At 50.0% G+C, this 12923-nt stretch overlaps 1 protein-coding gene across 3 annotated transcripts in view; it reads left to right on the forward strand.

Moving 5' to 3' along the window:
* The first annotated feature begins 226 nt into the window (after positions 1–226).
* Positions 227–12923, forward strand: part of FOXN2 (forkhead box N2) — a 31460-nt gene continuing 18763 nt past the window's right edge. For 2 of the 3 annotated variants that reach the window (XM_062605891.1, XM_062605893.1), the window contains exons 1-2: positions 227–377; positions 11518–12068. In XM_062605891.1, coding sequence (XP_062461875.1) covers positions 11532–12068 — 537 coding nt within the window. In that variant the 5' untranslated portion in view covers positions 227–377; positions 11518–11531. Of the gene's footprint in view, positions 378–2253; positions 2387–11517; positions 12069–12923 lie in introns of those variants that run through there. The other variant, XM_062605892.1, reaches the window with a different exon arrangement.

Genomic DNA, 12923 nt, shown 5'->3' on the forward strand with positions numbered 1-12923 from the left:
GAAACGAGAACTTTTCCCACCCGGCGAAGATGCTCTGGGCGGGATGCGGGGCCCGAGCATGGCAACCGGTGTTCCCGGTTGCCATGGGGAGGCGGGGCGGTGTTCCCGGTTGCCATGGGGAGGCGGGGCGGTGTTCCCGGTTGCCATGGGGAGGCGGGGCGGTGTTCCCGGTTGCCATGGGGAGGCGGGGCGGTGTTCCCGGTTGCCATGGGGAGGCGGGGCGGTGTTGCCGGTTGCCATGGGGAGGCGGGGCGGTGTTCCCGGTTGCCATGGGGAGCGGGGCGGGCGGAGCGGCCGCCGCTGCGCAGGGAGCAGCTGCTCCTGACACATCCCCCCGCTGCCATATTGTGTCCGCGCCGCACGGCTTCATGACCGCGGTGAGTGCAGCCGGCGCGCCCCCTCTCCCCCTCTTTCCCCCTCGCCCTCCATCCCCACGCCCGTTTTTGTTGCTTCCCCCCCTTTTCTTTATTTAGTTTTTGTGGTTTTCAGCGGTTTGGGGGTTGGGTTTTTTTTGTCTTTAACGTTCCGGACGGGTTTCGCGGGGGAACGGCGCGGCGGCTCCGCTGGTGCTTGGGGCGGGGGGGATGCTGCGACCCCTCTTACCACTCTCATTGCTGATGCGGGGCGGGGGGGGGGGAGTTGCGCGGTGCATGGGGACACCCCCCCCCCCCCTTCCACCCCGTTTCCCCGCAGCTCCTCCCCCCGGCGCGGCTCCGCGGAGCTTCCGCCCGCGGGTTTTTCCGCGGGTGACCCGGGATGACGCGGCCGCCGCGCGCTTGTTCCGCGCCACCGGGTCACCGCGGGAAAAGCCGCAAGCGGCTCCTTTAACTCAGCAAGCCCCGGCGGGTGTGTGTGTGTGCGCCGGGGAGCCACGTTGTCCTGTCCCCGGAGCGGTGGGGAGAGCCCCCAGGGGCGGGCAGAGGGGCTGCGGTTGGTGGAGGCGGGGGGGAGACCTCCTGGTGAGGATCCCACGTTTTGGGGTGAAACACTGGGAGCCGCTCATGAGGGGCTGGGATCTGCACGTGGCTCTTGGGAACGTTCCTGTGTTTCTTGGGGGAGGGGGGGGGTGGGTGTTCAGTGGAGCATCGGCTGAGCTCAGACACACCGATCCTCCCGGTCTGTGTGGGAGCCGGAACCGGCTTTAGTCCAGAAGGGTTTGGGTTCTGACATGGCCCAGACAAAGAGTAAAGAGGACAAAGAGGGAAACCAGAAGATAAGGAGTAATCTTGAGTGGGGCCGGATGAAGTCGCCTTGGTGCCTGCCGAGGGATGGGCATCATGTGAAAATGTAAAGTTAAAAATGATGAATTATGTCGGACTTGAGTGCTGTGAAGGTAGCTTGGTTGGGTTTGTGGCTAACCTGTGAAATCAAGGGAATTTTATCTATATTGTACTACGTATGTATATACATTATAGAATCACAGAATGGTTTGGGTTGGAAGGGACCTTAAAGCTCATCCAGTTCCAACCCCCTGCTACAGGCAGGGACACCTTCCACTAGACCAGGCTGCTCCAAGCCCTGTGTCCAACCTGGCCTTGAACACTGCCAGGGATGGGGCAGCCACAGCTTCTCTGGGCACCCTGTGCCAGGGCCTCAGCACCCTCACAGGGAAGAATTTCCTCCTAATGTCTCATCTCAATCTCCCCTCTGTCAGGTTAAAGCCATTCCCCCTGGTCCTGTCCCTGCAGGCCCTTGTAAAAAAAATATACGTACACCCACTCCAAATCATGTTATTGGTGGGCTTGCATTTAGATGGACTTTGGTAATGGTTGGGCTGCAATATGTTGACATGTGAATCATTTAACTTCTGCTGTGTTTCTTTGGATTGGGGTCTTCTTTTCCTTCTAGAAGCCTGGTGTGATGCTGTGTCTGTGCAAGAAGAATGGAGCTGGTGTAATGCCAGAGAACTTGAACTAGTTCAAAGTCAGTTTGGTGTTTGGTGTCTTTTTTGTCTTGGCAGGTGCCAGCTCGCATTCCCCAAGCTCTGCAGAAGGTAGTTGGGCACATCAGCTCTGAACTGCAGTTAACCCAGCACAGAGCTTGAGCTAATGAACTGAGTGCCCGGGTATGCTATTTCTGAGCCTGGCCACGTGAAACTTGGTTGATGTGTTTGTTGGCAACATCTAGGCCAGAGGATTGAGTGACCCTTTCTAGGTGCTGCTGCTGAGGCTGTGCTGGAGAAGTTCCACAGGGGTTGCTCAGCCCAGAAGTAAGATTATACCCCTTTTATCCAAAAAGGAACACCAACCAAGGAGTGTGCTGCCTCAACAGCTCCAAGCACCACAGATTTTCTCCTTGAGGAGCCTCCCCATGTCCTCTGTGCTGCTCGGGATGGGAGGCAGCTGCGTTGCCAGCAGCTATCTCGGTGTCAGGATGTGCCAGTCCAGTAAGTAATGGAGCAGCTACAGGGTTGTGTGATGGTCCCGCTGAAGGAGAAACTGCCTGGCGAGTGAGTGAGTGCCTGAGAAAGCAGACAGAGGCTTAGGTGAACGTCAGGCTGATTTTTACCATCTTCATTAACCACAGACTCTGCTTACTCAGTGCAGGAGACCCGAAAGCCTCACACCTAGAGCAAAGGCCAACTCTTTCAGTGAATGAGATAGTTTGGTACCTGAAGATGGGACATCTACCCCCAGAGAGGTGGTGGATGCACCATCCCTGGAGACATCCAGGGCCAGGCTGGATGTGGTTCTGGGCAACCTGATCTAGTTGAAAATGTCCCTGCTCACTGCAAGGGTTGGACTAGATGAGCTTTGAAGGTGCCTTCCAACCCAAACTATTCTATGATTCTGTGATTCTAAGAAGATGCTGTGTATGGATTCAGTTTAAACTGGTGAGAAAGTGATGCTGTTCTTGTGTGGAAATGTTGGTTCCTGTAAGAACAGCAGAGGTTTTTATGCTGGTTTCAGCTGGGGCTGTAATTCCACCTTCCTTCCCTGTTATTGCTCCTTGGTGACTGGTTATTTGGGTTCCAAGGAGCTGGTACAGATGAGAGGAAGTACCCCATGCATGCAGAAGACTGAATCTCACCAGTATGAACCGAACACCAGGACAATGAACCACTGCTGTGTATCTCTTGTGCTGTTCCCTTCAGTGGGGTAGTCCCACTGCACTGCCGTGGTGCAAAATGAGCTGTGTGAAGTACAGCTTTCCTTTCCCGGCTGTGAATCAATGAAAAAGGCCAGGTTGGATGCAGCTTGGAGCAACCTGCTCTAGTGGAAGGCGTCCCTGCCCGTGGCAGGGGGGTGGAACTGAATGAGCTTTAAGGTCCCTTCCAACCCAAACCATTCGATAATTCTATGAAACGCAACCTTTGGTGCCCATAAGTAAATGTTGTCAGTGATACAGATGGATGCTCACTGTCTTTTAGCACAAGTGGAAATCCTGCCCTTTTTCTTCCATCTGTCTCCTTGAGTTTTCTCTTTGTGGCCGTTGCTATTCCTCCACATCCCGTTCCTGAGGTGGGCTGTGTATAAGCTCAACTGCAGGATGCCAGCGCACTGATTGTAACCCTTCTGAGGGAAGCAGGTGGAGGCAGCGAGTGCCTCATTCCTAGTGCGTGTGCCTCGCTGCTCCACATCTGAAAGGGTGTTGGGCAACTTCCTGCGCCGAGACGCGGCCATCGGCGTGACTCATGTCAGCACACGCAGCTCTGTCTCTGGGCAGGTGAACACTTGCAGGCTGCAAACCCCATCAGCATCCCAGCGCAGCAGCCGAGAGGGCTGGTTTGGGTACGTGTGGTGTGTCTCCTTGCAGGTCCAGCCACTTCCTTGGCTCCCAGAGAAGATGCCTCTGCATAAAACAAGAAGACCCTGAGATGCTGCTTCACATTCTTTTTCTGGCTGGACTTCTGTGTGTGATACGTGTTTATTCATAGAACCACAGGATCAGTGCGCTTGGAAAAGCCCTTCAAGATCATCCAGTCCAACCATTCCCCAGCACTGCTAAAGCCACCACTAAACCATGTCACTGAGGGCCTCATCTACACTGTATGTGAACACTTCCAGGGATGGTGACTCCAGCACTGGCCTGGGCACCCTGTTCCAATGCCTGACTGCCCTTTCAGTGTAGCCTGAGGCCATTTCCTCTTGCCCCATCCCTTGTTCCTTGGGAGCAGAGACCAGCCCCCTCCTGGCTCCATCTTCCTGTCAGGTAGAGAGCAATAAGGTCTCCCCTGAGCCTTCTCCAGACTAACTCCCCCCAGGTCCCTCAGCCGTTCCCCATCACACTTGTGCTCCAGGCCCTGTACCAGCTCTGTTGCCCTTCTATGGCCCCACTCCAGCACCTCAATGTCTCTCTTGTAGCTGGGGGCCCAGAACTGAACACAGGATTCAAGGTGCAGCCTCACCAGTGCCCAGCACAGGGGGATGATCACTGCCCTGGCCCTGCTGGCCAAGCTATTGCTGATACAGGATACGATTCATTCCCTGTCATACTACGTGAGCAGTCTGACTTAGTGCATGCTGTGTGATGATGAGCTCTCCATCCCACCCTCATCATGGGTAAATGCACACAGTGATGCTCTAGGGTACTTGCAAAACAGAATTGAAGTCAGCAAGTGGCAGGCAGCTCACTCATGCATGCTTCAGGAATAAATTCCATCCTAGGGAAGAAATGCTGTCTGATGCCAGCCGCCGTCCGTATGACCCTGGGTACTCTGCCTCCTCCCTGTGAAACACGGTGGCTATGGAAGCATGAGGCTTGGGTTGCACCCGGTTTTGGGGAGCACTGCTGGGTGCTCCTCTGTGCTGAGTGCCTGCTGGCAACCAGGAGGCCTGGCTGTTGTGTCTGGGGTAGGAATACCCCTGTGACTGAGCGTACCAGGACCATTTCAAAAGAAGCCCAGAACTGGGGCAGATAAGAAGATTAATAGCAGAACTCAATGGTGTAGATTTTTGCTTTTTCTTTTTCCTAGTGTGTTCAAGCTTTTTTCTTTTAGGCTCAAACAAGACTTAGAGCTCTTTACTTCTTCCCTCAAAGCTTAGAGTATGTTGGGGACTGTGTTACATTTGCTACTGCTGCTGCAGAAGTTGCCCCCAACTCATCTTCTGCACCCTCTGTAAGGATCAGTTTATATGTAGTTTACTTCTATAATTAGTTTGGGTTTTTTTTTTTTGCTGCTGCTCAATCTTCAGGTTATCTACTTACACAGCTGAGTCTCCAATGTGCATCCTCTGAAAAGAGGATGGAGCCAGGCGGTGGCTGGTCTCTTCTCCCAAGGGATAAGTGACAGAACAAGAGGAAATGGCCTCAAGCTGCACCAAGAGAGGTTTGGATATTGGGAACAATTCCTTCCCCAAAGGGTGCTCAGGCATTGGAACAGGCTGCCCATGGCAGTGGTGGAGTCACCATCCCTGGAAGTGTTCCCAAACCATGTAGATGAGGCCCTCAGTGACGTGGGTTAGTGGTGGCCTTGGCAGTGCTGGGGAATGGTTGAACTGGATGGTCTTCAAGGTCTTTTCCAACTCAGTTGATTCAAAGATTCTGTGTGTGTCTGGCTGTTTTCCCAAAGCCCATCTCCTGCAGCAGCCTGTCTTGATGCCACTCTCAGGCCTCGTTCCTTCTCTTGGGTTATTTTCAGTGCATTCCTGTCTTGCAGTATGTAGCTAATTCTGGTTTCCTGGTTCATGTGGGGTCCCCTGCTTTCTTCCTTTTTAACACTCTTAAAGCATTGCATTGTGTTTAGATATGGGGCCATGGTCACCTAGAAGCTAATTACTGGATGTGGAGAGAGCTGAGTGACTGGAAAGCTTCCACTGGGTGAGTGGGAGCTGAGAGGCTTGCTGCTAAGCAGCAGCAGCAGTCACCCGTCCATCATCTTCTGGTCTGTGAGGACCATCACCAGACCCACTATAGAATCACAGAACGGTTTGAGTTAGAAGGGGCCTTAAAGAGCGGGGCAACCTGTTCCTATCTTCTGGGTTGGTTTGATTTAGGGATGTTGAGTAGTCAAAAGTAGGAGCTATATGCGTTTGGGCTCATGACCATGTGGTATGAGAAGTGTCAGATGGCATCTTGTACTTTGAGGGTCTAGTTTTGCTAGCATGGATGCCTTTCTTCTATGTTTAGAGACGCTTGTATCTTCTGCAGCCTTCCCCCTGAGGGTGTACCTCAACGTACAGACCCTGTATGATTAAACTGGGCCATTTTTCTGTACAAGAAACCTGCCTGGTCCATGTGTTCCTCTGTGGGGTCACCGTATAGAAGGTAATTTTATACCGCAGCCATGGTGAGGAGAGGGCTGATTCTGATATAAAGTGATTTGGAAACAGAAAACAAAGTTCAACAGTTGTGGAGTGAAATTAAGAGCGAGTTGACCAAGAAGGTCAGCATGGTGAGGAGCATCGCTTTGCTGCGTAGGGATGTGGAGCAGGAGCTGGGAAATAGCAACCAGTGACAGCTTCACAATCACAAAGCTGTACTGGTAACGTGGGTGGGTTTGTGCTACAACTAAATCTTGCAGAAGGGTCACTGGGGCGAAGCTTCAAATTGTTGGTTTTCAGCTGAAAACCAGGAGTTCTGGTTCTTTAAGGCTGAAGAAGGCAGAAAAGCTGGATGGAGCAGATAGCATTATGTTTTCCAGTGTTGGTAAATTGGTACTGACACCAGCTGGAATGTAGCTTATTTCTGTTTCAAGGGGATGGTAAAGAAACACATGGAAGGGTTACCCTGGAAGGGGAATTAGCATCAGAATTATTTTGCAAGGCATGTGCTCAAATGGCTCACTTGTGAATGTTATCAATGGCTTACATTTTTTTGCATGTTAGTCCATTTAGCAAGCAGCGTTCCAGGAACATGACCTGGAGGCATCTTTTGAAAAGCTGCTATTGGCGGTAAAGCATTTCTTTTTAAAGCACTTCTTCCCCTACCACTTTCTGTGACACCAAAGGGGTTTTTAGGGGGGTTTCTTAATAGATTTCGTTGCTGTTTTGTTTTGTTTTGTTTTGTTCGTTTTCTTCACTTCCCAGTTTCTCTGGTGGACTGTTTTCATGTGCATGGTTTAAATCTGAGGCACAGAAAACCTGGTCTGGCAGTGATTGCAGCCTTTGGAAAGGCTTCTCAGGGGCCAAGTCTCAGAGGCTCTGGGCCATGCACAGGGTCTGGAGTGGGGTCTGGGCATGTCTGAGTTTACATATCGTTGTTTGAGATGTTCATTTGGCTCACAAACCCACGTGTGTGTGTTTATGTGTACTCACTCTAAAAATGAAAACTTGTTTTCATACACGTTAGATCTCAGATGAAAACCACTCTTCCTTGGGCTATGGTAAGGGTTTAATCCCTTCCTTTTTTCAGTTTTGCAGCATTTCTTTTCCTCATATTGGACCTTTTCGTTGCTTTAAGCTCCCATTTTTGTTTTGTTGGTTTTTTGCTTTTCTTTTCCCCTGCCTTTATTTATATCACAGGGTGAGGGAGAATATTGACATTAAAAGAGGATTAAAATGAGAGAGGCTTGGGCAAACACCTGGAAAACCTTTCTTCTTCGACCACACCATGCTAAGGTTGAAAAGCAACCTGTGAGTTTATGGCTTGTCTGATCCCTCAGTTGGGTTGTTTTGTTTCAGGCTGGCTTTGAGAAGCCAAGAACTGCTTTTTAAATGGGTTTTAAACCAGTTATTTTCAATCCCCCCCCCCCCCCCTTCCCCTGCAAGCCATGAGGAGCAGGAAGGATGCTACCCTGATGGGAGCATCTCTGGGTGCCCTTTGTCACTGGTGGGGTGCAGCTGCCCACTTTCTCCTCTGCAGACAACAGCTCCTGGCTCGCCAAAGTCTATGGCCGTGAGGTGGTTTTGTCCTCGGGAGACTGTAATGCCTTTAGTTGTCTTGGATACGTGACATCATATAGTGTTGTAATCAAATATAGGCCTTTCACAGGGCTGGGAAAGGTGGGGGTTCAGCTGACCTCCAGCCGCTGCTGTGGGGTGGGCAGGGGATGGAGCAAGGCGGCCCAAGACAAAGGAGATGAGGGAGGGAGGGAAGGTTAAATTAATGGTGGGAAAAATGGCCTGGTGTCATGCTTTAATGCTCTTGGTGAAGCAGATGTGGTGCTTTGTATCAATGGGGTTTCCCTAGTCACGCAGAGATGTCCTTTTTTTGCTGCTCTTCCCTTTTAACATGCACAAACTTGTGGCTGGTCCCATGCTGTGTGCCTGCTGGCTTGGAAGTTTATCCCAAACTTGTGTAGGTGAGCAGTGACAGTCATTTATTCGTGCAGTTCTTGTGCTGTTTTAACAGCACAATACATTCAGTGATGTATTTAAGTCAGGACAAACCTGGTGTTGATACGTGCCATAGGCGCAGGGGAATATGGACATCTATAGAAGAGTTTGCTCCTGGTATAGTTACTTGTGTGCAAAAAGCATGTACCCATCGTTTTAAATACTCTCACAGTGCCTGTTTATGTTAGTACCAAAGCTGTGTGTGGAGTTCACAAATGCCCCAGCCCTATAACTAAGGCTGCACGCCCCGAGCTTGGTGCAGAGAGGGTGGTTGCAGAGCTGCTCTCCCAACAGAATTGTGATATGGCTAAAAATCTCTTATCCTGACTTAAAACCATATTCTACTCCTCAGACTGGGACAATGCACAGAAATATGTTGTTTTCTTTGTTTTCTTTTTAATTTTAAATCTGGGGTGAAATCACTGCATTGTTAGCAGTGCTAGCAGAGGCGACTTTTTTGCTTGGCTGGTCCTACAGAAATAAATAGGTATGTTTAGTTGTGGAGAAGGTTGCCCTTATCTGGGGCACTGATGTTGTGCAGATGCCAAACAGCACCTTTCATCTGATGCCACTGGACAGTGAGGAAGGGCCAAGCATGGTTCTCTTCCAGGGATGGGGTTGGCTGAAGATTTGCAAAGGGATAGTTCATACAAAATGAGCCAAGTGCTAAAATACAGGGAGACCTTATAGCAGTCTTCCCGTGCCTAAAGGGGCTACAAGAAATCTGGAGAGTGACTTTTGACAAGGGCCTGTAGTGATAGGACAAGGGGGAACGGCTTTAAACCAAGAGGGGAGATTTAGATGAGACGTTAGGAAGAAATTCTTCCCTGTGAGGGTGGTGAGGCACTGGCACAGGGTGCCCAGAGAAGCTGTGGCTGCCCCATCCCTGGCAGTGTTCAAGGCCAGGTTGGATGGGGCTTGGAGCAACCTGACCCAGTGGAAGGTGTCCCTGCCTGTGGCAGGGGGTTGGAACTGGATGAGCTTTAAGGTCCCTTCCAACCCAAACCAGTCTGGGATTCTATGGCTGAGAAGTGTGAGTTAGTATGTAGCTGGCTAAAGAGGCACTGAAGAAGAAGGTGAGGTTAATCATTATGACGAAAATGGTGCAGCTCACATTGCAGCAGGATTGGGGTTTGTCTCCTTTTAGGAATTTTGCCTCTTTGGTTTGTTTGGGTTTTCTTGTTTCTTAATTTAAGAAAGGAATGAAGAAGTGACATAAGCCTATGGATATATTGCTGTGTTTGAAGCCAGCCACCACTGAGTGCCAATATAAATCTGCTCTGACGGCTTGGGGGAATAATAAATTGTCGGGAGAGCAAAGCTATTTTTGACGGGCTGTTTGAGCAGTTGGCTTTGCTTTAATCTTTTTATTTTTGTTCATTTTTAATGACTGGATTGGTTGGTAATCACACCCATCCCTGCCTTAAACAGACAATCTGGGGACGGTTTCCAGCACTAGTACTGGTAAGCATAGGTGCGGGTTTTCCTGTCAAAACGGCTTTGCAATAGCTGGTGCAAAAGCATACAAGCAGATGAAGAGAGGAGAAGAAACTGCTGATGGGAAAGCCAGTGTATTTTCTGGGGAGGCACAAATTCTGCCTCCAACACTCGCCGGGCACCAGGAGGGGCTGGCAGGGCTCTGGTTCTTCTTGGGGAGCATAAAGATAGCTGTTGCCTTCCAATGTCACCGTGTCACTGCTCCATCACACATATCATTCCCCTCTTCCCAAGCAAGAAGGCTAGGCAAACACATCTCCAGGCAGGCTGGGCAGTATAACTGCATGTAATTCTTTGTTTGCTTGGGGGTTTTGGAGGCTTTTGTACAGTTAATACGAGTCTCAGCTTTACTGGTAAACCACATGCATAGTTGGGAGTGTCTTATGTTTAGAGCAGGTTGGTATAGCCTCTGTAATATGTGTCTTTGTGTATATATGTACAGTTGAGTGGTTTTGGTGGTCTGTACTTCTGGTACAGCTGTGTTGGCCCAAGCTGTAGGTGCAGTCAAGCTGTGACATGGTCACATCAGCAGGAGAAAAACAGCTGTTGCCATCACATAGTTTGCTAGATGGCTGCTTTTAAAGCTCTACAAGCAAGAAGACGTTCATTGTTAGTGTTAATGCCTCTAAAGCATGGGCGGCCTCTTCTGAGTGGCTTTTTTATTGGTGATAATTTTAGAATTCGGTGAGTTTTTTGGGTTTTGGTTGGTTTGGGTTTTCCCATCTAGGGAAAAATCCAAAGCAAGTGCTCAGCCATTATTTCTGCGACAGGCCTGAGCTGCCACCCCAGTGGATGGTCACTTCCTCTTGAGTGCTGGTCTCACCACTCTGCTTTGCAGGAGAGCCTGGGACAGAGCAGCCAACCCTTGCAGCAAGAGAAAAAGGTGGTCTTTTGAACCTGGGTAGCTCCATAAGACCCAACTGACCAACTGATAGGCTGGTCAGATCTTTCCCTGGTGGAAAGGGGAGGCAAAACTTGGAAGTGATTGTGACTTACACGGGGCTGTGAAGACTTCATTCACACTGAGTGAACAAATTCACTTTATGCTGATTTAAGTTTTGCAACTTGTTTTTCACTTGTTGGGCACCAAAGGCAAACGCTTCTTCATAGGTCAATTTACAATATAATGAGTGGAACAAAAGAGTTCATGTGAGAGCTGAATGGATCAGATCCTACCTGTTAAGGTCTTTTTCAGATTTCAGATGCTGACATCAAAATAGCTGTTATTTCTGTGTCGAGATTGGTGTTTCAAGATAGATACAGACGTTTCCCAATGCTTACCTTAAGTTCTGGTTATAAACCAAGGGGTGTTAACCCATGCTCATGAGATTATTGCCACGCTTTTGTTGGACCCTGGCTCTCATCAGTGACTACAATATTCTTGCACAGCTGGGGATGTAGAGGGACTTTTTGCTGGAGAGGGACTTTTGACAAGGGCCTGTAGGGACAGGACAAGGGGGAATGGCTTTAAAATGACAGAGGGGAGACTGAGATGAGACATTAGGAAGAAATTCTTCCCTCTGAGGGTGCTGAGGCCCTGGCACAGGGTGCCCAGAGAAGCTGTGGCTGCCCCATCCCTGGCAGTGTTCAAGGCCAGGTTGGACACAGGGGCTTGGAGCAGCCTGGTCTAGTGGAAGGTGTCCCTGCCCATGGCAGGGGGTTGGAACTGGATGAGCTTTAAGGTCCCTTCCAACCCAAACTCTCTGTGATTCTATGCTACAGCCCTGCATTTGGGTTTGGTGGGCTTCCACTGAACGTGGTTTTGAAGGTTTGCGTTGATTTCTGACCATCTCTTTTGTTGCAGACCAATAAAGCTAAATGGGTCCAGTCACTGGAATGACTCCGGATAAGAAAGCTGAAACACCCGGAGCAGAAAGAGCTGCAGGACTACGGCAGTGTCATGGCATGGGAAGCTTGCCTGATGCAGGCGATGCCGGCAGGCCAAAGGCCACCGTGGTGGACAGAGATTCAGCAGACGACGAGCTCACAAACTTGAACTGGCTGCATGAAAGTACTAACCTGCTAACAAACTTCAGCCTCGGGAGCGAGGGTCTTCCGATCGTTAGTCCTTTATATGACATTGAGGGTGACAGCGTGCCATCCTTCTCACCGTCCTGCTACCAGAACCCTGAAAAGAAATCCTCCACTTCCAAACCCCCCTACTCTTTCAGCCTTCTCATTTACATGGCGATCGAGCATTCTCCCAACAAGAGCTTGCCAGTCAAAGAGATCTACAGCTGGATCCTGGAGCGCTTCCCCTACTTCGCCACGGCACCCACCGGCTGGAAGAACTCGGTCCGACACAACCTCTCCTTGAACAAGTGTTTCCGAAAGGTGGAGAGAGGCCATGGCAAGGTGAGACCTGACGGGAGGGAGGTGGGGCAGGTCTGAAATTCAGGGGGAATGGAGAAGACTCTGTTCTTGAGGACTTTCGGTTTGGTTTGATTTGGTTTTTCCCCCCCTTCCACGTCCTGTAACGCTTTATTTGCAGCTGAAGATGGTTTGGAAATGCCACTCTGACAAATCACAGGATGACAGAAGTCACTTGGGTTTTGTATTTAGTGCTGGCCTAGGTAGAGCTAGAAGTGGTCTGGCTAACATGCTATTGCAAAGGACCTTGTTTTCACTTATGATTTTGTTAGCTTGCAATACCCTGCCTTAAATTTCAGGCATCTTGGGATGTCTTTTTGCTGAAGCTTCTTAAACTGGTGCTCTATTTTCCAAGGCTTAAGTATCAGTGTGTGTTCCTCCTTCCATGCTTTTCCAGCATGGCCGTGGCTACAATTGCACTGGCGAGCAGAAGAGATTGTGGGATGCCAAGCAGGGAAGCATTGGTGATGCCCATTTGGGTGCATATGTGGCCTTCAGCAAGGCACCCTTGCTTGCAGGCACACTGTATGAACGTGGCTGAGTGTTCCTCAATGTAACGGCTGCCTTGAATGTTAAACTCTTTCATTTGTGATCTTCCTTTACACTTACCACAATAACAGTCTTAATTCTTGCATCTAATGTACTGTATTGCTTTAACCTCTGTCATAACACAACAGTGTGTGTCTCTGCGTGGTGCAGACACAAGCTTCACTCCTTAAATTCAAGGATACCCTTCCCTGTACAAGTTCTTTCTTCTCCTGACCATTACAGTTTTACTGGTGACTTCCTTTTCCCTCTGTCATTTCCCATCCCATTTCTCAAAGAGCTGGCTCTGACTTG

Source organism: Pezoporus occidentalis, unplaced genomic scaffold, assembly GCF_034315485.1.
Source record: "Pezoporus occidentalis ecotype Australia unplaced genomic scaffold, CSIRO_AGI_Poc_V1 ctg93, whole genome shotgun sequence".
Taxonomy (NCBI): Eukaryota; Metazoa; Chordata; class Aves; order Psittaciformes; family Psittacidae; genus Pezoporus; species Pezoporus occidentalis.